This window comes from Taudactylus pleione, unplaced genomic scaffold, assembly GCF_031769625.1.
Source record: "Taudactylus pleione unplaced genomic scaffold, aTauple2 ptg000656l, whole genome shotgun sequence".
NCBI lineage: Eukaryota > Metazoa > Chordata > Amphibia > Anura > Myobatrachidae > Taudactylus > Taudactylus pleione.
The window spans coordinates 1272929-1296439 of record NW_028285058.1 but is presented as its reverse complement, the minus strand read 5'-3'; the positions used below and the strand labels follow the sequence as shown (position 1 = coordinate 1296439).

At 44.9% G+C, this 23511-nt stretch overlaps 1 protein-coding gene across 3 annotated transcripts in view; it reads left to right on the top strand.

Moving 5' to 3' along the window:
- The window catches only part of NIBAN2 (niban apoptosis regulator 2), a 76290-nt gene that overhangs the window by 44251 nt on the left and 8528 nt on the right, over positions 1–23511 (top strand). For all 3 annotated transcript variants that reach the window (XM_088455443.1, XM_088455442.1, XM_088455441.1), the window contains 9 exons: positions 8484–8614; positions 10027–10155; positions 10233–10338; positions 10613–10777; positions 13793–13908; positions 14020–14124; positions 21455–21617; positions 22047–22234; positions 22655–22810. In XM_088455443.1, coding sequence (XP_088311569.1) covers positions 8484–8614; positions 10027–10155; positions 10233–10338; positions 10613–10777; positions 13793–13908; positions 14020–14124; positions 21455–21617; positions 22047–22234; positions 22655–22810 — 1259 coding nt within the window. The remainder of the gene's footprint in view (positions 1–8483; positions 8615–10026; positions 10156–10232; positions 10339–10612; positions 10778–13792; positions 13909–14019; positions 14125–21454; positions 21618–22046; positions 22235–22654; positions 22811–23511) is intronic.

The following is a 23511-nucleotide window of genomic DNA, read 5'->3' as shown; positions in this document are numbered from 1 at the left end:
GTTGTACCATAGCAGTTGTGTCTGTTAGCACTTGGGTAAGGATGTGGTGAGCAGGACACTAATGTGGCTGTGTTACTCATTGCAGTATTGTGTAGTGGTGTATACTGTACAATATACTGCTGCTCAGTGAGCGGCCCTAAGTGTACACTATCGTTCTTAATTTATTTAAAGTACAATGTTTTCAAAGTAAACAAGGTTGCTAAAATAGGATAGTGACTAAGCTCTGAATAAATATATATATATATGTATGTGGGTGGTAATTGTCGATTTCTGATTGATAAAGGACAGCATTGCAGCAGGTGCACATATATGCACCCAGGATTTTGTTTTGTATTCTTGTAATTTTAGCAATAGGGGTTGTAGCTAAATTATAGCAGACTGCAAGATGAGATTGTGCAGTGGAAGCTGGAGGCATTTCCAGGCGAGGGCTGACAGCATTTGGACTAGTTAGAGGGACATAATACCGCTACAGAGATCCAGTGGGGTTCTTTACTGTGATAATGTAACTTCGGTCTGTCCCAAAAAAAAGGAATGGTGTGGAAGGTGGTAACCACTGGCTTGGCTGCACTGTACTGCTACCAGTGTGAGCGCCCGCACATCTGGGATCTGGACTAGATGGGCCGGACAATTTGTCGGCTGAACCTACCAGTCCTCTGGGAACTAGTGACATCAGGTAACTGGGGCTGAATTGTTTGGCTGCACTTTCCCGATTGATGGTTAAGCCCACAGATGCTTGCCTCTGCTGTGAATAGGCAGCTGGTTCTCTTTGAAAATTAAATTCCCTGAATTAATGAGCCATTACTTGGATGATTTGCATTTTGGCGATATGAGTCATGGTACGGTGAAACTCACTGTGATATATGTATATGTGCAGAAACTGATTAGGGAGTAGACTTATGGGGCACATCCACTAGCAGACACAGAAAGGACTGCACAATTAGGACATGGTAATAGTGCAGTCAGTTCACAGTCTGGTGCTGTGCCTACACTGACCGAGCAGTCGCTCCCCTAGCAATCATCCCCTAACATTCTCAACCTGACGTTATCGTCAGGTTGACCAGCCTGTTCAGGCGATGATTGATGTCGGAAACGACCAGCGGGAGCACGCATCGCTGATCGTTTCCGACATCAATGTGCGCGATTTGTGCTCGATTACTGAGCGATTGCACGATTACGATGTAATCGTGCAATCGCTCTATGTAATCGGGTAGTGGATACCCGGCATTAGGCCTATATGAATGTGAATAGTTGTATAGTAATTGTCTCGGGACAGTAATGAGGAACTGGATAATTAGTTACATTAGGAAGTCACTGAGTTGACAATTATATATAAGGTAAAACTGTAAGTAGCTGGAATTAAAAATCCTTCTGTGTCTCCTTGAATTTGTTATTTTTATTGAGGTCATTGTTTATACTCTATCTATGTCCTTTGCATTTCGTGATGTTCTTATTATACTGTGCCTGGTCTTGTTACTTGGGATATGTGTTTTACTTGTCTCCTTTTTGTTATAAACCAATAAAGATGATAGTTTGCACTAGATTTAATTATTCAAATGGTGTTAATCAACGTAAGAAAATACAGCATATCGGGACCCTTAAAGAAAGCACAAAACGTGCAAATATAATATCGAGGCACGAATGGGTGATTGGGACAAAAGAAAAGTGTGAAAATGATCATGTGCAAAATATAAAACAAAAATCGTGAGATTTAGAAAAGGCTTCAGCAGCTTATCCTATCTAATAGTTGTACTGGTAATGCAGCAAGTCTTTGAGCATGTGTGTTATGTATGTATGTATGTATGTATGTATGTATGTATGTATTACGGGCAGCACGGATGGTGGCTAGCATTACTGCCTCACAGCACTGAGGTCGTTGGTTCGATTCCCATTACAGAGTTTCTATATTCTCCCCATTGTTGCATGGTTTGGTAGATTTAATTGGCTTCCGACAAAACAAAAACATTAACCCTAGTGTGTATGTGTGTGTGAGACCATGTGGAAGGGAAATATAGATTGTAAGCTCCACTTGGGCAGGGACGGATGTGAATGGCCAAATATCTATAAAGCACTGTGGAATATGTGTGCGCTATATTGATGATGATTATATTAATCTGCGCTAGTATAGATAGGAAACCTGTGCTGTTGTCAACATGCAAAAATGAAATGTCTGGTTAGTGTTATCTTTGTAGATTTTAGAATTTGTTGCAAGTCCACTAAAGCTGGGTACACAGTACACGACATTGGTAATGATTTGGACGATTTCCGATGCATTGGACCAACAAATCGTTACTATCGTGCAGTTTGTATGCACTACATCGTGTAGTGTGCGCTCCCGAGGGGTCATCTGCTGCATCGTCTGATTTTTATTTTTTTTTGTACATGCAGTAAAATCAGGCGATGCGGCTGACTATCCCATGCAGCGCTATGCGGCGCGGGCTGGCATGTCGGGCACCTGATCGCCCATTGTGAACATACCGCCCAATATGTCGGCCCATCAGCAGAGTTGTGTGTCGCATCGCTGGGTACACACATCGTTTAGTGTGTTCCCAGCTTTAGGTTGAGAGAGGTCAAGAGATTTGCAAGTCTCAATTGTTCCACAGCGGACAGACATGTTATCGCAGCTGCTACCATGGTAGCAGCGGTGATGGTTCTAGTACGGTATTGCAGCAGAAGGTGTCATTCCTCCTGCTGCATTACTGATCAGAGCTGCATCCTTGGATGCAGCATCAGATCATCTGTGTGTCCATCGGCCGGCTAAGTGACCCACGGGGCCACGCAAGCTGGCTGTTGCAGATGCTCAGAAGACTCCACTCCCTCGCTCCCAACCGCGGTGATGCGCCTTCTTTTGAGAGACCGAGGCCATCGCCGCCCCCCTCTGCAACGGAAGCAGACTGCCAATCCCTGACACTCTGCTGCCAGAATGTGCGCAGGATCGCAGAACCGTTCTGCTGAATCAGGCCCACTGTCTATTAGAGATTATTCTAAATACCTGTGGTTTACACTAAACTTGTCGGTGATAGGTCATTGAAACATTTTCTCCACACAAATAAACTATATACTGCCAAGTGTTCTGTTTAATTGTGCAACAAATGTTACATTTGTGTTTAGAGACTGGGAAAAAAAATGAGAGGCTTGGGCTCAATTAGTCAGAAAGGCTGCGAGTCCAAAAGTCCTGGTGCTCTAAGTAAATATAAATAAAATATCTTATCCATTGCTCCTAGTCCATCGACCAGTAGCTACTCTGGTCTAAAAATATCTATGCCACAAAACCCGCAAATGGACTGCACTGAGGATCGACAATCAATAATGTAAACTTATGTTTGATTGATAGAATTAGCAATAAGGCTACAAAAGGAATCTATTCAAAATGTATAATCGCATCAGGAACAGATAAATATATATCATATTAGTATACACAATTGAATATAAAATCAACAATTACTAAAAATAGAAACAAGGTCACTTTAAAAAGATACAATCCTGTAAGTATCCACTCGATGACTGCAAGCTTGTAAAGATTGTATAACTCAAGGTGCGTACACACTGGGCGATCAGGAAAGACAGTACAATTACCACATCGTAATCGTACCGTCGTTCCTGATCCCCTGTAGTGTCTGCACTGAACGATCAGTCGCTCAGTGTAGGCACCCTCCATCATTCCTGAACATGCCAATCTGTCGTTATCGGCAGATTGCGCTGCATGTTCAGGCGATGGACAATGTCGGAAACGACCAGCGGGAGTGCGCATCGCTGGTCATTTCCGTCATTATAGTGCTCGATTACTGAGCGATTGTACGATTACGATGTCGTAATCGTGCAGTCGCTCAGTAATATCGCCCAGTGTGTACCCACCTTATGTGTTCAGTTGTTCACCCATATAATGGGAATAATCCACAAATGCAGGTTGATGCTCCCTTGTATCCAGCAATAATAAAATGGCATATGCACAGCCACTAATCGTTCAAAGCCATTATTGTTAGATGATTCGAGAGAGACCATTTCGTTTTAATTTTTGGATCATCACAGCACAGGAAATTTGGGATTTTATTGGATATTGTGCCTTAGTTATTGAGCACCCAGTGCATATGTGGTTACAGCCCTATGCAAAGACTAAAGCAATATCGCGGCTGGTTCACCGCGCCCCCAACCACCTGTCGACAGAGACGAGCCATTTGCGCTGAGACTGCAGGCCGCGCACTGCGGTCGTCACCTGCCAGGGTTCCAGTGCAGTATGGGATGTCAGCTGACCGGAGAACATCACCGGAACCCGGATCATGCAGGTAAGTGTAATTAAGGGAGAGGGGAGGTCGCGGGGCTTGGCGACTGGGCGGAGCTTGGTAGCAGCGGCGGCCGGTCGGCGCATGCACGGGGCACTTGTCACAGTATCTTCTTGCGAAAATACCGTGACTAGTGTGTGGAGGGGATTCGCAGGGACAGAGCTTTCTCGCAAGCTCTGTCCCTGCAAGGGATTTGTAGTAAATCCCTGTGATATTGCCTGAATTCGCAATGCGAATTCACTCGGTAATATCACACTACAATCTGCATTACAAATGCGGATTGTAGTAAATAGAGCCCTTAAAGTGACCTTGTGTCTATTTTTAGTCATTGTTGATTTCATTATTCAATTGTGTATACTAATATGAGATATATTTCTGTTCCTGATACGATGATACATTTTGCATATATTATGCTGTTCTTATGTTGTAATATAATTTTATTTTATTGCTAATTCTATCAATCAAACATACGTTTAAATTTACTATTAGAGACTGGGAAAAATCTTTATTTGAGAAATGTAAAAGCAGACAATGTAGAGAGCAATTTGGAATCCTGCTATTTAGAATGTTCTGAAAAATAAAGCCGCACATTGTAATTGTACAGTCGTTCCTCTTCCCCTGCAGTCCCTATTCTGAACGATTAGTCATTCAGTGTAGGCACCTCCATCATCCCCAAACATGGTTAATCTGTCGTTGTCGGCAGATTGACCGGCATGTTCGGGCGATGATTGATGTCAGAAACGGCCAGCGGGAGCGCGCATTGCTGGTCGTTTCCGACATTTGCATGCCCAATTTGTGCCCGATTTAATGAGCGATTGAATGATAACTATGTACTATGTCGTTATCGTTCAATCGCTCTGTTTAATTGGGTAGTGGATGTGCGCCTTTACACAGACATGACCACTATGTATCTGCACACCTACAATAGCCACAGTGCTCGGCCCCAATACAGCATTAATGCTGTCACAGTGCAAAGTACTGTGAATAATTTAGTGCAGTGAGAATCAGTAATGTGGAAAGACAGTGAGGAACTTTTACCTGTTATTTGGAACGTCATACCTAAAAATCCAAAGTTTCAACCAAGTCCCAGGTATATGAATCCACTAAATTCTAGTGGCCTCTTGGCACGTATGCACAGAGAAACCTGCATACAACAGGCGGATTGCTACTGCAACGCACAATAACTAGAAAGAAGCATTAACAGAACGTATGTCCTACGGACACCAGGAGACCGGGGCTTCTATTAATTTATAGTGAATGAAAAACAAGCTTTTATAAGTAGGGTGTATTTTCATCATAATTAGTGTCTGTATAATCTGGCACAATGTGAGAGACGCGGGGAGGCAGGGGCATTTATCTGTACATGCAGCATCACCAGTGGATTTGGGATGTTTACTAATATGCAGCATAATAAAATATACCCCCCCCCCCCCCATTACAGTTATTACACAGTGCTGGGGCTCCCCTGCTAATGGCTAACTCCGCCAAGCTACACAGGATGCGCCCAGCAGTACTATTAACAGGGAGACAGCGAGCGTGTGAATTCCCATATACCATCAAATAGCCCAGCCTGTTCAGCACTGGGCTTGGCTCTCTAGGGGGGGACCTCCTCACCTACAAAGTACTACCCTAATTCTGACTAGCACTTGTACCCGCTCTGGGTACTACTGCCCATTGAGTGCCAGGGTAAAAATGTTTTATAGTAGAATGACAATCTATAGTGGTACTGCAAGTGCCAGCATGCACTGACAGCCCTGGAGTATTATTACATGCTTACATTTGTAGAACTACAAGCGCCAGCATGCACATTGTAGTGCTATGATAGTGATCAATGAAGGTGGTCCCCAATAATCATATAATATCAACTATATTCCCCCCCCCCAAAAAAAAAAGTTCTTGCCTGTTGCTCCTGGTCTGTAGTAGCCCAATTAGAAACTTATATTCCATAACGCTTTAAAAAAATTAAATAATAATAAAAAAAAAAAAAAAAAAAGAAAAACAAATTTTGAGCGAACAAATCTTGTTCACTTGTGTTTTTTTTTCTGGTCTCCGCTATGCCCACTACTAATTATATGGTAAGCTCTTGTGTGAGCAGGGCCCTCCCTAACCTTTGTTTTGTCCTCCATGTATTTCCCTGTTTTTGTATGTCTGTTTTCCCCACTGTCTGACGCAGCGCATCACTGTGTGGCACCTTAGAAATGGCAATCCATCCGAATGATGTGCAATTAATCCCTACATACCACATATATGTGATATTCTCTATCCACTGATGGGATAGACTGTGCACCCCTTACCTCTATATTCAAATAGGGAATTAAGCCCCAAATGTATCATCCATGTTCCAGAGGAATAGAAACAATACACTGTTATTAGTAACATGTCTTGAAAGTTCCACCCTTCTCAGCTCATAGTAGTATTAGCTTGGACCTGTCTGTAGGCAGTATGAGACATTCCAACGGCACCAGCTGACTAGCGAGCTGGCCACATCTCAGCAATGTGTGTACATACGGCCCAGTACTGTATGAAAGGGCTCATTCACCTGCAACTATACGCGCTCTCAGGGTTATTTACTGTACGTACCGCCACGTTTTTTTCTTTCATATTTATATTTTATTTATCCAATTTTTATTTGAAATATTTCGTATGTTTGAGGCTGCATCTATTTTCCCTGATTTAATTCAAATGTACTCTGTATTGCTGCCTAACACAGTCTGATATATATTGCCTATTTATACCTACTGGATATTTGAATTTTGAACACATGATTGCTCATACACAAACTAAATTTTATATGTAACTATAGAGGCATCCCTCTAGACAACGCAATAAATTAATACTTATAGTAGTTTCTCAATAATGTGCCCCGTTAGATTTGCTGATGACACTGGTGGTAGGAGATTTAAGGGTTTTCTCAGGGCTGAACGGGAAGTAGTAAACAGCCGCAATATATAAAGCACAACAGCCCAAATTCCTAAACAAACAAAAAAACAAACCCAAATGCGTAAAACTTTGTTGAGTCAAATACTGTCACTGTGTGGAGGGCTACCTGGCTACGTGACTCTCTGGGCCACTCGGGATCCAAAGGACAGCGACTACGACCAGGGAACAATGTAATAAAAGCAGAGTTGGGTGATCATTAGAACTAGTTTTGTGGCCCAGACGAGACCACTAATACCATCATTAATGCCAGATTGCCAATTCATGTCTGGTATATAATACTCTCATTAAGGGCGGAGCTGCCAGATTACCAATTCATGCCTGGAATACTCATTCCTGTAAACAAGATAGATTTAAAAAACAAAAAACTAACAAAACAATCCTGATAGTTCGTTTTTCATTGTCTTGCAGTTCCAGTATGTTCTGTGAGTTTACTCACTGGAATGTTAGTAATGTCTAATGAAGCATAGAACAATTTTTGACATTCCCCAAAAAAAACAACAAAGTACAAAACAGCAGTGACGTGATAGGTGATACATCGATGACCTGTCCCACACACAGATTCTGTCTGTCAGCTGCTGTAGGGATTCATTATCTTTTTGCTTACAGTAGACAAACTATTATCTCTACTGAGCGGTGTTTCTCCAACCTCTACTCTGCCTCCCGGATTTCATGTATTCTTCCTGCTCCTGATGAACCACCCGTCCCAGCAGAGCTGGGAATACATCTGGCCACACAAATACTGCTGCGTACACACCTATAGATCTATCTGTACAATCTGTCTGGTGGGGAGGAAAATCTGGTAATGTATGGGAACAAATACCAATAGAAATATGCTCCCAAATACTGGAAAATGGACCAAATTTTCCTTCCCATCAGACAGATATATTTACACGTTTGTATGCAGCCTAGAGCCATCCAATATGACCCTGTCATACAGTACACATTTAAATTCACTATTGAGTTGTATAATATAGATTCAAGTAGACATGATCATCATATCGACATTTAACATGTCGACGTGTGTTTTTTTTTTTGCTCACTGAAGCCTAACCCTAAAAATAAGCAGCAAAGTGTACGTTGACATTCGGATGTTGGAATTTTAACCATGTCCACATTTTAGGCTGCCGACCTTCTGCATGTTGACATTCTGACCAAATCCCAAGTATGGTCACGCCAGGGAAAAGCTGTTCTATTCATCTCTTGATAGTGCCGACACTTGATACCTCCGAACGTCTGTCCTAATTTCTACATTTTATTTTATTACAGAGAGGACGGGGAAACTGCTGGCAGAGTTCGGGAAGTTGTATGAGGAACAATATGGAGTTGCCCTGTTTAACAGTGTCCGCTACGAGATTGAAGGGAATGGAGGACCGCAAACACAGCTGCTACATCGGAAGGTATGAATGAGATGTAGCTTAAATCCTGTCAGTCGGGATGCCGGTGTACAGAATGCCGGTGCCAGAAACCTGACACCAGTCAGAATCCCGGCGCTGGCATCATGACTGTAAGTAGTGAGGTTAGGGCTTAGGCACCAGAGGGGAGGGTTAGGGCTTAGGCACTAGAGGGGAGGGTTAGGGCTTAGGCACTAGAGGGGAGGGTTAGGGCTTAGGCACTAGAGGGGAGGGTTAGGGCTTAGGCACTAGAGGGGAGGGTTAGGGCTTAGGCACTAGGGGGGAGGGTTAGGGGTTAGGCACTAGAAGGGAGGGTTAGGGGTTAGGCACTAGGGGGGGAAGGTTAGGCACTAGAAGGGAGGGTTAGGGGTTAGGCACTAGAGGGGAGGGTTAGGGGTTAGGCACTAGAGGGGAGGGTTAGGGGTTAGGCACTAGAGGGGAGGGTTAGGGGTTAGGCACTAGAAGGGAGGGTTAGGGGTTAGGCAATAGGGGGGGAAGGTTAGGCACTAGAGGGGAGGGTTAGGCACTAGGGGGGAGGAACCTCCTGCCCGGGGGCTGTATAAGGCCCACGGAATCATTTGGTCTAGCCCTCTGAGCTTTTTTCTGCTAGCCTCATCTGGCTAGCACTGTGCCTAGAATGGCACCCTGCAGCCAGAATCTATGCAGCAGTGCTGCCTGGAGGGTCCTTAGGAAGCTTCAGACGGTCACACCGCTGCCCTTACAGCTCCACGGAGCATCCTGAGAATGCTCCGGGCATTGCTGTAATCACCGGCGATTTTGACCCTGCCCCTGTGTGATGTTACACGGAGGGAGCACGGCCTGCGAATAATGTTCTATATATCAAAATTGCCCTCGACAGAAAAGAGGTTCCCCCACCCCTGCACTATAGGGGTTAGGCACTAGGGGGGAGGGTTAGATTTAGGCGTGAGGATGTTTGGGTTAGGCCAGTGTTGGCTAACCTTGACACTCCAGCTGTTATGGAACTACATAACCCAGCATGCACTGCTACAGTTTTGCTATTAGGGCATGCTAAAACTGTGGCAGGGCATGCTGGGATATATAGTTCCACAACAGCTGGAGTGTCAAGGTTAGCCAACACTGGGTTAGGCACTGGAGGGGGTAGGTTAGGTTTAGGTGCAGGGAGGGATAGGTTTAGTGTTCGGATACTTGCTGACAGGTGTCGGTATCCTAACTCGGGATTCTGACCGCCGGGATCCCGAGCTCCGGCATCAAGTACCCATATACCCAGTACCGTATGAATGCAGCGACACCAGCAACTACTCTATTGTGCAGGTTATTGGTTTGGAGAAGGGGACAGATTGCTGGGAAGAAAATGTCAGACAACAGGGGGTCAGACATGGAAAAGACAGAATATTATATCATTGTCTGTAATATTTGTTTACATCTTTCCTCTTTAGACTCCTCTGAAAGACCGGGTGATCTTCTCCGGGAACCTATTCCAGTATCTTGATGATACGAAAAAATGGAGGAATCGCTTCTGCCTGGTTCCCCACCACTATGGGCCAGTGCTTTATGACAACAAAGTGGTGAGTGGCCTACAGATCTTCCCCTGCTCCTTCTAATTCCTCCCAGCACACGTTTCAGTCCTTCTTTTCCTATTTAGGCATATGAGCGCGGCCTGCAGCCCCGAGCTGGCATCAACTGTGCAGGGTACAGAGTCTTGACGTCCCTGGAGCAATACACTGACTTGCTTAATAACACTGTACCAGGTACGTACCAAATATCAGTATCTGGACTGTCCTATGTACCCAAAAAGACAAGAGTGCTTATCGGCTGCTCCCATACTTACCACAGTGGAGGAAGTCTTACTGTGCGCTGAACCAGCCGCCATGAACAAGTAACTAGTGGCAGCATTCCTAATTGATAGGCTGCATTCTAATATTTGTTTAGCCACCAGAAGCTATACCTGTAGTATGCATAGAGGAAACCCTTTAAGGTGAGTTCAGAGCACGACTAATGCCCCTTCTCTCTTTTATGCCCAAGGTGGGAAAGTAAAGGCAGCTACTGCACAAATTAAAGGTGCCACGGAGTTCCCAGTGATCCTCTGGCACCCGTACTGTCGGCACTACAATTTCTGTGTAATGAGTGAGCGAGAGCAACAACGGTGGAGTGCCGTGTTCCTGGACTGTGTGCGACACAGCAATAATGGTATGCACGGGACCACAGAGGGAGTGGGCACTGGGATACTGAGCGCAGCACCACAAAGATAGACAGGCAGGAGAATATTAGTAAGCGGAACCTGGTACTATCCAAAGCAACTGGTTTAATATAAAAGCCGCGGTAAGATGGCAAAAGCCTAGGTGTGATTTTGTTGGGGAAAAGTACAGGTCTGAGTAAACAAACCGGAAAGGAGCACACTTACTGCGGGAATGGAGGAGATGGCGCTCTACTAGAGCACAGGTTCTCAAACTCTGTCCTCAGGACCCCAAACAGTGCATGTTTTCCAGGTCTCCTCACAGATCACAAGTGAAATAATTAGCTCCACCTGTGGATCTTTTAAAATGTGTCAGTGAGTAATTTAATACACCTGTGCACCTGTTGGGTGACCTGCAAAACATGAACTGTGTGGGGTCCTGAGGACCGAGTTTGAGAACCACTGTACTAGAGTACTGTAATGACGCTGGAATCTAATGTTGGTTATCTAATATTGGTTATCAGATCACCATATGAGGAAACATCATCGGTTATTGGTTAACTTTGCAAAAAGTGATCATGATGTTAGGCAGCTTTTAATATTTATTCAAATATATTTTTATAGCACAAATTGTAGCGTTGGGAACAGAGGGCCTGATTCACTACGGATTGCTGTTCTGCTTATACGCACGCAACGCAGGTGCTAATATCAGCGGTGCTATGTAAATGTTCGCATTACGATCGCAGCCTAACATTAGGACGCCCCTTACTCACATCCGTATACTAGGGCAACGTAGCGAAGCAATCAGTAACATCGGACCCATACTTAAGGAAGCTCAGACCCTCCTCAGGAATTTCTTACTTCTGCGCATGCTATGAGACCTCAGGCTGCGTCTGGTATCGCAGTGGCTAATTTATGCACGCCCATGCAACGGCGTTGGAACGCCTGCGTGGGGCCGAATCATCACCCGCAAACGGCACTTCCTGTCAATCTCTCAGTCTTGGGTCTGCGTATCCTCTGCGATCGCAGTCCCTATCGCGCAGCATCTGGCTCGCCCACGAGCCCTGCGATGCATGCGCAGTGAGATTTAATCGGCCGATTGCGTGCGTATAAGCAACTGCGTTCCTTGCTGAATCAGGCCCAGAGACCGTAATATAAGAAGACTGGGTATTAACAGACAAAGGTACGAGGGCCCTGCTCGCAAGCTTACAATCTAAAGAATGATAGGAGTTGGGGAAAGTGCTGAGTGGGCTGTATGATCTGCTGGGTCAGTACTTTGCGCACAGAAACAGTATAAATGCCTGATTTGCAGGAACTGTGTACAGGGGCGGTACTCTTTAGGGTGTTTAAAAAAAACCAAAATGTTAGCAGCGTGCCCTAAGAGGTGAGTTTCCAGGGAACATGTGACGGATTGCAGGCTAGGGGAAAGGAGATCATATCTGATGGTGCATTTCTACAGGGAGAGTCTATCTTGTTATCTTCTTAGCACTTTTAATTCATGAAGATGTCTCCCTCTTCCCTCCCCCCAAACATCCGCTCATTGCCTTCTGTCTGCCACTTGCTCTGTCTTGTCCTCCTCCGTCAGGCGCGCATTGTACACTCGGATGCAGACAGTTACACCTGTATAGAGCGCACCTGCGTCAGCTTTTATGCTGTCTGCATGGAAGGTGGGGAGAAGAGCACAATAATGTCAGTATTGGTGATATGGGAGAGTATTAAAAGGGATTTAGCACCCAGTGAAATCCGGCTTACCTATTGTTTTTGTGTGGGTGAGAATCCGTTGCGTCCATTCATCTGTTTTGTAAATTTATAAATGCATATTCAAGTTAAGCTGCCATTCAGGTAAAATCAGTATATTAAGCTGCCTTACTAAGAATGGTGATCTGACTAATTCAAGGAGTGATGAATGGATGAAAGGCAGCACAATGGGCAAATTGTCCACCGAATATTAAAACCTATATACTACCTTTCCATGTCCTTAACTCTAACTGGTAGACTAGGACCCTTTTGTTTAGAGGTTACCAGTCCACCCCCATTTCCCAGACCTGTCGTATCTGTAACAGGAATTTTGTCTGAGCGGGAATTGCGGGCAGTACTGAAGACGGCTTATTGGGTCGGTTGTAGCTAGTGGTTCAGATCGCTGCCATTAATACTGATCCACATTCACAATTCTCCAGGTGATTGCTGTTGGAGAAATCATGTGGGTGTAGGCACTCTGTTAGATCTAGTAGGTTTTATTGTAATTTAATGGTTGTCGAGCTGCCAGTTATGTGGTGTAAAGAGTAAGGCACGACTGCTTAAATGTGTATACGGCATGTGTGTTACACAAGTGTGAGATCACTGTAAGATTGAGGCATGTGTGTTACACTAGTGTGAGATCATTAAGAATGAGGCATGTGTTACACTAATATGAGATAACTAAGAATGAGTCATGTTACACAAGTGCGAGATCACTAAGAATGAGGCATGTGTGTTACACTATTGTGAGCACTAAGAATGAGTCGTGTATTACACACGTGTGAGATCACTAAGAATGAGGCATGTGTGTTACACTGGTGTGAGATCACTGAGGCATGTGTGTTACACAAGTGTGAGATCACTGTAAGAATGAGGCATGTGTGTTACACAAGTGTGAGATCACTGTAAGATTGAGGCATGTGTGTTACACTAGTGTGAGATCCCTGTAAGATTGAGGCATGTGTGTTACACTAGTGTGAGAGCACTAAGAATGAGTCGTGTATTACACACGTGTGAGATCACTGTAAGAATGAGGCATGTGTGTTACACTAGTGTGAGATCCCTGTAAGATTGAGGCATGTGTATTACACACGTGTGAGATCACTGTAAGAATGAGGCATGTGTGTTACACTAGTGTGAGATCGCTGTAAGAATGAGGCATGTGTGTTACACTAGTGTGAGATCGCTGCTGTAAGAGCATGTGCTGCAGAGTAAATTTATAATCTCCTGTGCTGAACGCTGCACATTGATGCATGGTGTGTGGAGTGTTACTAGTTCTCTCTGTCTGTCAGGTATCCCAGAGGATTCTCGAGTGGAGTCTGCAGCATTTACGGACTCTGTGAGACTTTATAGACAGGCACGGGATCAGTACGGAACCTGGGACATGCTATGCGGTAACCAAGTCCAGGTAAGCAGTCAGCAGTCCACCATTCATAGGAAACTCTACGATTCTCAGGCAGATACACCTGGCCTACAACAGGGCAGCCCCATGTACTAATTTGACACTTCTATCTGACAGGTCCTTAGCAACCTAGTGATGGATGATCTTGTTCCTGATTTGAAAAACATCATTAGCCCCAAACTACGGGGTAAACCTCAGGAGAGACAGAGGTCATGGCTACTGGTGAGTAACACACCTATCCTGGGATACTAGTGTACTGCAGACAGCCGAACCAGAGGACATAACACTTTTACATCCAAGACCTTTAGGAAAGAGTCATTAGTGATATTCACAAATATATGCATTTAAACCATTCAGGAACTTGTCAGACCTGCAAATATTTTCATATTGTTGTGTGACAATCAATTGAAGGAAATGGCAGGACATGACTGGAATCTCTCGAGACTGATGTAAGAGAATGGATTGCGCTGATTAAGATTACATGCAATTCCAATTACTCCAAAGATGTCATTCACAAATATTGTTTTATATATATATATATATATATATATATATATATATATATATATATATATATATATATATATATAAAATATAATATTGGACATTGTATGCAATCTTGTTTCCTATCTTACTGTTCACCACTCTGGTGTGTGCTGGCCCCCATATAGTAAATCTTTATTTCCATTATCTGTATTAACAATTAATTAACCTCTATGTTGTTAGTAGAGGTTTCCTGTTTAAAGACACTTTTTAGATTTGGTGTAGGGATGGGAAACATCGGTCAGATGGTTTCGATGTTCTATGTTTAACCCTGCAATGTTTAGCATCCAATGTTTCATTACCATCGCTAGATTTCTCCCCCGATGTTTTTCCCTACTTTTCCAATGTTTTTTTTTTTTTGTGTGACAATGTGTGGTGCAGGACTGCGTTGGGCTGCCAGCTGACTCTCATGTTTTTTAGTCAATCGCAAAGTAAGATAAGAGTGTTCAAAACACACTGACTGGGGTACTACTGGTGGGGGTGGTGGCTGACAGAGTGAAAGACACTCTGATTAACCAATTAGCAGCAGCACATAGGACAGTCCCACCCCTGGCTCACTGTCACTGGTGCTGCTCTCAGTGAATACTGATTGTGTGCTGGGGTGTCTGGCTGCTGCAGCTATTGGCAGTATGGTAAGCAGCAGTGAGATGATTAAAGTTTCATTAGTTAATGCATCACATTTTTTTTCTTTAAAAATATTGATTCACCACAAAACATGTTTACTTCTACAAATGCATATATCCTTCTACTTTTTGCACCATTTATGTTCTCTGTTTGCCTCCATAACGATAGACATAGTAAATCAATTACTTTAAATGTTTATTAGCCTATTTTATGTTTAAGTATAGACTTTGCATAAAAAAACAAACATCGGTAAACATCGGTTCCAGAGAACCAATGTTTATATCTAAATAATGTTTTGGATTCAATGTAAAAAAACATCAGTACTTCCAATGTTTTGTTTCGATGTCCCATCCCTAATTTGGTGGTCATTCTGGTCCTTTTTATGGTTAGAGACAGGAAGTCTGCTGTGGCTAAGAAAGAGAAATCCCATTTCATAAAATGAGTTTCTGGTGTGTACAGATGTGTCCTCCTACACCTCCTTTATGCGCCATGAGGTACGAAACGCCTGGCGTGATATAGATGCTCTGCCACAGTTGCAGATTCCAGCGCTTGGGTTGCACTTTTCTCAAATTTTGCGTCTTAATTCGCTAATAGTGTAATAAGGGCCTGATTCAGCTCTGGGAATAGAGTAAAGCCGAGTACGCACTTGCCGATATTTTGAACGATTACGATATCTGCATGTCTGTTTGCGAAAAATAACCAGCGATGTGCGCTCCTGCTGGTCGTTTACGATAACCCCAGTCGGCTGTACATGCAGCCCAATCTGGGGATTTCGTGAGCGATGCCAAGCTGCTGAATGGTATATCTGCCTACATCTGCCATTTCTGCATCGGGTGTATATCTGCCTACATCTGCCATTTCTGCATCGGGTGTATATCTGCCTACATCTGCCATTTCTGCATCGGGTGTATATCTGCCTACATCTGCCATTTCTGCATCGGGTGTATATCTGCCTACATCTGCCATGCGGCATCGGGTGTATATCTGCCTACATCTGCCATGCGGCATCGGGTGTATATCTGCCTACATCTGCCATGCGGCATCGGGTGTATATCTGCCTACATCTGCCATGCGGCATCGGGTGTATATCTGCCTACATCTGCCATTTCTGCATCGGGTGTATATCTGCCTACATCTGCCATTTCTGCATCGGGTGTATATCTGCCTACATCTGCCATTTCTGCATCGGGTGTATATCTGCCTACATCTGCCATTTCTGCATCGGGTGTATATCTGCCTACATCTGCCATGCGGCATCGGGTGTATATCTGCCTACATCTGCCATGCGGCATCGGGTGTATATCTGCCTACATCTGCGGATCCATACGCAGAAAATCTGGTGCCATTGTCTCAGTTCCTGCTGCCATTCTGTGTGACTATTGGGTTACTCAGATGGTATGGAAGGATCCGCGACCACCGCTGCGTATTTTGTGCGCAGTTACTTGGATCTGCAAGGCTGCCGGGGGGCGTCGCTATATACATTTCCTGGCGGTTCTAGCACTGGAATATTTTCGCACGACAGCTGCGTACAAAATCAGTCGTCACAGGACACAGAGAAACGAATATACTGTACAATGTGTAATGCTGATAGAGTACTACTACATATTAAATGTGACTTTGGAACAATCATATGGATAAATGTGGGCAGTGGAACAAATTGTATCAAATAGGAACAGCAGACTCTAATTTTGGACTGTGTGATAAAGAAACCATTACATTCTGCATCATTCATGATTGCAGGCTTAAGGTGCGTACACACTGGTCGACATTTTAAACGACTGAACGATAACTATATTGGCCAGTGTGTATGCATCAGTGACCAACGATGCGTGCTCCCGCGTGTCGTTGTCGCTAATCGCCCGTACCTGCATGGCACCCTGACGATATTGTCAGGTTGTTGCAGGTCCTGGATGAGGGGGGTGTGAGGGGGGCGCCGGCACTGAATGACATCATACACGATATCGTTCAGTGTGCGTGCCCAATGTCGTCAGCAAACATTGAGCACACCCCTGCCGGGGACACACTAGACGATATCGCTCATGGAGAGAATCATCTAGTGTGTACGCACCGTTACTCTATGAGTATAACACGCACAATAACTCAACTTTATTGTATGGGAATAAAGAGTGCACAGCCTTGTTTTTAATGCTCTTTTATTCACATAATTTTCTTCTTCTTATCACCCTATATCTGTATAATCATTGGATTTTATATTTCGCTTTTTATGACCCCATTTAAGGGCATAGAGATCAATTAAAACAACTCAAAGATTTCAGAACATTGAGCAATAATCAGCATTAATACTACTACATAGGGAAAAGGATACCTCTGTGTTAAAATATATCTAATAAAGAATGTTTTTTTTAGATTTAAACTGGTATCCGTGAGGAATTGAGTGCACCTGATTTGAAACGGATTCCTTTTTTCTTCTATAAAGTTAGTGTACTAAGGATTGTATTTGGGATTAGTATTCGGATTAGTCACTATGGGGGCGATTCAATTCAGCGCGATGCCGAATAGCCCCTGGAGGGAGCTCCCGCAGATATTCAATTCGATGTGCTGTTTAGTCCGACTAATGAATTATTCTCACACCCTTCAGAGGGTGCGAAGAGAAATCCGATTAAAGTACCGACTGCGAGGCTGTTTTTCCGGTTTAGCGTGGCGCTTGTAGGCCCGTGACTGGCACTTTAGTCGGAGAACGCCGGTTCTCTCGACTAAACACCGGCATTCTCCAACTTAACTGCTTCGCTTCGGAGTAAACATCGCAGTGAATTGAATAGATCCGGGAGCTCCCTCCCGGCGCTAATCAACTGCCACTGAATTGAATCGGCCCCTATGTACATTGAGGGGTAGATGTACGAAGTCTTGGAGAGGGATAAAGTACCAGCCAGTCGGCTCCCAACTGTCACTTTACAGGCTGTGTTTGAAAAATGAAAGGAGCTGGTACTTTATCGCCATCCACTTTCTCTCTCTCTCTCCAAGGCTTAGTACATCTACCCCTAAAAGACTTGTGTCTCAGTTAGCACTGAATTTGCACGCCTCCCATATTTTCAGACCTTTTCCCCTGGTTATTCCCACAGTGGTGTTATACTCTGCCCCAATGATGTCACACTTGCCCTGGGCTAGAGGTTCCCAAACTCCGTCATTAAAGTCCAGGTTGTAAGGATATCCATGCTTGAGTGCAGATGGTTAAATCAAATTGAGGTTCTAATTAAGTCACCTGTGCTCAAGCATAGATATTCTTAAAACCTGGACTGTAATGGTGCCTTTTGGGAAAAACTGTCCCGGGCGATTACGTCACTTCCCTAAGATCTTACTTTGCGTGCAAATGATCACGCCTCATTAGATTGACAGGGGAGCTCTGGCAGGATGCAAAGCGCCCGATTTCTGAGTAGCGGGCACTGCTAGCACGAATCCGGACGCCTACAGCGGCTGGCATGCTAGCGACTCGCGTGCATCTAAATGATTGCGTCGCCCTGTCCGCTGCTATAGCTGGCACTGACACACCAACGCCAAGCTAGCTGCAGAAGATGCGACTGAAAATGACATGACACTGCACACGTGTGACTCTCTGAATAGTTAGTATCTTTGGCTACACCCCCATGACACACCCACCCACGGAATGTTTCTCTTACATGCGATCGCTATGTCAAACCAAGCTTGGTAAGCAAACCTATCAGCTCCATCCTAGAAAATAAATTCCTATCACCAGAATATTTACAGTCATCCCTTAATATTTATATTTCACAAATATTATGGAGAGGTGGAAATACAGGAATCGAGCCATTTTTAATTGAATACAGTATTTATAAAGTGAGAGCTGCCACTTGTGGCTTTCAGATGTGTCCAAATACATCTTACCTCCGTATGCTACGAGTCGCGTTAAACATAACGCACGTGAGCGCAGTGCAACTTGATAGTGACGAGCGTCTTCGTGTGACTTTACCTTCAAATGAGATGCGAATAGGAGGGACAAGCAGCTTCTGCTGATTAAAATGATATTCGGCATGCCTATGTTCTGTGTGTGACTGCGGGTGTATCTGTATGCGAAATGCTACGTTACAGTGTCGGCAGCTATGACACTGCAACGTAGCATTTTGCATGTAGATACACCCGCAGTCACATACAGAACATAGGCATGCCGCATATCCTTTTAATCAGCAGAAGCTGTTTGTGCCTCCAGTTCGTGTCACTTTGCGAATAAGACGCCTTGGAAGGTAAATGGTTGCACGAATAGACGCTCGCCGCTACCAAGTCACACTAGAAGGGCTGCTCATTGGTTTTTGTTCTACAAGAATTTACCAGTTATCTCTCACTAAAGAGCAGGGTGAGATCATAATGAAAACACTCAGCTGACACAAGCTGCCTTTACCCCGAGGACTCATGTCCTTTGAATTCATTTTTCTTGTGAAAGACCAGAGAGGTGTCCGATATCGGCCAGCCACAAGCTAGGCTGACAGGAAAGAGGACGGCTACTTTCACTCATTAAAACTGTATAATCTATTTACATTCCATTGTGGAGATGCACTATACTATTTTTCAACAACTTTCTGCAAATGAGACCACTAAATTGGAGGTGTGGGGCACAAGGAAACCTCAGGCAAATTGGGCCATGTGACCGATGCATACAGGCATCTTAGGCAGTGCAATTCTCATCATGTTCAGTGGTTAGCTGTGTATTATGGGAATTGCACACTATACAAGCCAGGTGGAGCCTCTTCCTGTACACACACCTGTCACTTGTGCCTCTGGTGCGCCTACCTGTACACACCTGTCACTTGTGCCTCTACCTGTACACACACCTGTCACTTGTGCCTCTGGCGCCTCTACCTGTACACACACCCCTGTCACCTGTGCCTCTACCTGTACACACACCCGTCACTTGTGCCTCTTCCTGTACACACCCCTGTCACTTGTGCCTCTACCTGTACACACACCTGTCACTTGTGCCTCTACCTGTACACACACCTGTCACTTGTGCCTCTACCTGTACACACACCTGTCACTTGTGCCTCTACCTGTACACACACCTGTCACTTGTGCCTCTACCTGTACACACACCTGTCACTTGTGCCTCTACCTGTACACACACCTGTCACTTGTGCCTCTACCTGTACACACCCCTGTCACTTGTGCCTCTTCCTGTACACACCCCTGTCACTTGTGCCTCTTCCTGTACACACCCCTGTCACTTGTGCCTCTTCCTGTACACACCCCTGTCACTTGTGCCTCTACCTGTACACACACCTGTCACTTGTGCCTCTACCTGTACACACACACCTGTCACTTGTGCCTCTACCTGTACACACACACCTGTCACTTGTGCCTCTACCTGTACACACACCTGTCACTTGTGCCTCTACTTGTACACACACCCCTGGCACTTGTGCCTCTACCTGTACACACACCCCTGGCACTTGTGCCTCTACCTGTACACACACCCCTGTCACTTGTGCCTCTTCCTGTACACACCCCTGTCACTTGTGCCTCTACCTGTACACACACCTGTCACTTGTGCCTCTACCTGTACACACACCTGTCACTTGTGCTTCTGGCGCCTCTACCTTTACACGCACACCTGTCACTTGTGCCTCTACCTGTACGCACACCTGTCACTTGTGCCTCTACCTGTACGCACACCTGTCACTTGTGCCTCTACCTGTACGCACACCTGTCACTTGTGCCTCTACCTGTACGCACACCTGTCACTTGTGCCTCTACCTGTACGCACACCTGTCACTTGTACCTCTACCTGTACGCACACCTGTCACTTGTGCCTCTGCCTGCACTCATACACCTGTCACGTACCCCTAGTTCCTCTGCTTGTACACACACTTGTTACTTAGGGAATCTGGGTTTTCTGCCTGTACGCACATAGCTGTCACTTTTACCTCTGCTTGTACACACACACTTGTCACTCGGGGCACATGGGACCTGCTCGCAACGCATGCTTGACACTCCGGGGCATCTTGCATTTTTGACTGTGCGCAAACACTTGTCACTTGGGGCATCTGGCACCTCTGCCTATACACACTCCTGTCACTTAGGGCATCTGTTCCCGCACACTCTTGTCCCTTGGTATATCTGGCACCTTTGCATACATACACGCATGTGCACAGACTCTGCTAGGCTATGTAGCTGACTTGGTATACTCTGCTGAGGCTGGTGCATGCAAATGTACGTCTGTGTCTGCAGTCCATTCTGATATGATCTTCCTGTCCCTCACAGATATGCAATGCATTCTGTACAGGAGTTTATCTGCACTGATGATATGCGAGACGGTTTGTCTTTTTCTTTGGGAGGGGTAGCGGGAGAGTATTTTTCTGTGCACGTCAGATCTCCTATCAGCCCGGAAGGGCTCCTTTAAGATTATTGCCTTTTCTAGATTTCAGATACAGTGTATAGAATGGTGCACGAGCAGACTCGCCTGTTCTACGAGGGCCTCGAGAAGCGCTGCAGCGACAAGAGAGCAGAGATGGAGAGTCAGATACGGACGGACATGGACCAGATCATTGCCTGCAAGGAGCATGTATCTAACAAGATTCGAGGTAAAGGCGTTACCTGGAACCTCTGCCATCTGCAATGTGTCTACGCACAGAATAAGTACTGTGACCATTTTCAGAGTATGAGGCGGCCGGGAGCCATTATTCATTATTCTGTGGGTCTCCATCAGAGCCAGGCTTTACCGCAGTTGGAGGACTGAACACATATCATTACGCTTCCAATACAAAGCTCAGTCCTTCTCAAAGAAACTAACTGTCACACAATTCTAACACCTGGCTTGTTTAACTGTGTTGTAAAACTCCTTTGCTCAGTGAAAGGGTTAAAAAGATTCCGTTCACCTGGTAAATGATATATAATCCAATGAGAAGCGCGCACACCAGGGAAAGCAACAATTTAGTGTTCAGACTGCTTTATATGGTTTCTAAGGTGACTCTGCGGTTGCCAGACTCAGACCGATGTGCTCTGTCTCACAGCGTCCGTGTTACCCAAGGCCGAATTGTGCGTGAGAAACCACGTCCAGTCTCACATCCCATCCATCCTGGAGGCCCTGATGGTGCCAACAAGCCAGGGCTTCTCCGAGGTGCGGGAGCTGCTATTCACGGAGGCCACTGAGATGAACAAGAACCTGGTGAACGAGGGAGGATGGGACAAGCTGGGCGAGGTAAGGAGGCCGGGAAGAGAAGGGGGACCATACTGATTCCCCAGATATTTGGTTGGGATATTATCTTAAAATAAGAATCATCCATATATAGCCATATAGGAACTATACTGGGACAATAGTGACTCCTGTCATAGGGGATGAGGATGGGAGATTATGTGCAGTCCCTGCTTGAGTTCCGTGCCAAGGGGGGGGGGGGGATATGTATCAAGCCTTTTAAAGAGGACAGGTGAAGTTGCCTATAGCAACCAATTAGCTTTTGCTATGGGCAACTTCTCCTCTTAGTAGGTTTGATGCATCTCACCCTAGGTATTACAAAATGAGGTAGTGTGGTGGTGGTGGTGATGATTTGTTGGGTGTCTGAGGTCTAGGCAGCGCTGCAGGAATATACAGTCTTACATGGAGTATCTGTCTGTCCACCAGCACATGGAGAAAATATCCCAGCTGGCCTATCATCCGGTCAAAATGCAGCAATGCTATGAGAAGATGGATCACCTGAATCTGGAGGGCCTACAGCAGAGGTTTGATGTGGGAAGTCCATCCGTGTTCAAGCAAAGGGCGCAGATCCTTATGAGGGAGGTGAGCAAAGACCTTAAACTAAACCTTTTCTGCAACACAAGATAGACTCATCGCTCCTTAGCACAAGTGTGAGGCTCAGGCTTCCATCGTCACAGTTTTTCCCATACTCTATGAATCAACAGCTCCCTCTAGTGGTGTTTTGTGGTAGTTTTGTTTTGGTTTAATGTCAATAAAAAAAATATTTCAATTGCTCAATTTCAATCTGTACTAAAACCATAGCAACCAATGAGACCTTCCTGCTCATTGTAGGCAGACATAATCTCACTGCTGATGGGTTGCTTTGGTAGGGTGTGATATGAACCTTTTTTGGTGGCGGTGTCAAATGAGCTTGGCAGAACACTACATTCTTCTGGTCAGGAAAGCATGAAGTGTACAGCGATGATGCAGTCACTCAGAGTGACCTGAAAGTGAACGGGGATCGCTATTACCCTGTCACACTACAGCGATTAATGCTGCAGAATCACTTTCATGCTACTCTGGACAGATCAGGGCTTTAGAATGCAGAATCCGGGTGATAACCTTGTTATTCTGCAATGCCCGTTTGACTTGAATATAATAACAAGTTAGAACTTGCACAAGTAGAGAAGCCAGTTTTACAGAGAAATAATGTCCTGCTCTCAGATTTTACATTCATTTTCCATTGGCAATGATATCTATAATCTTGGCTGAATGAATTAACTGACGTTAAATGTGTCAATTTC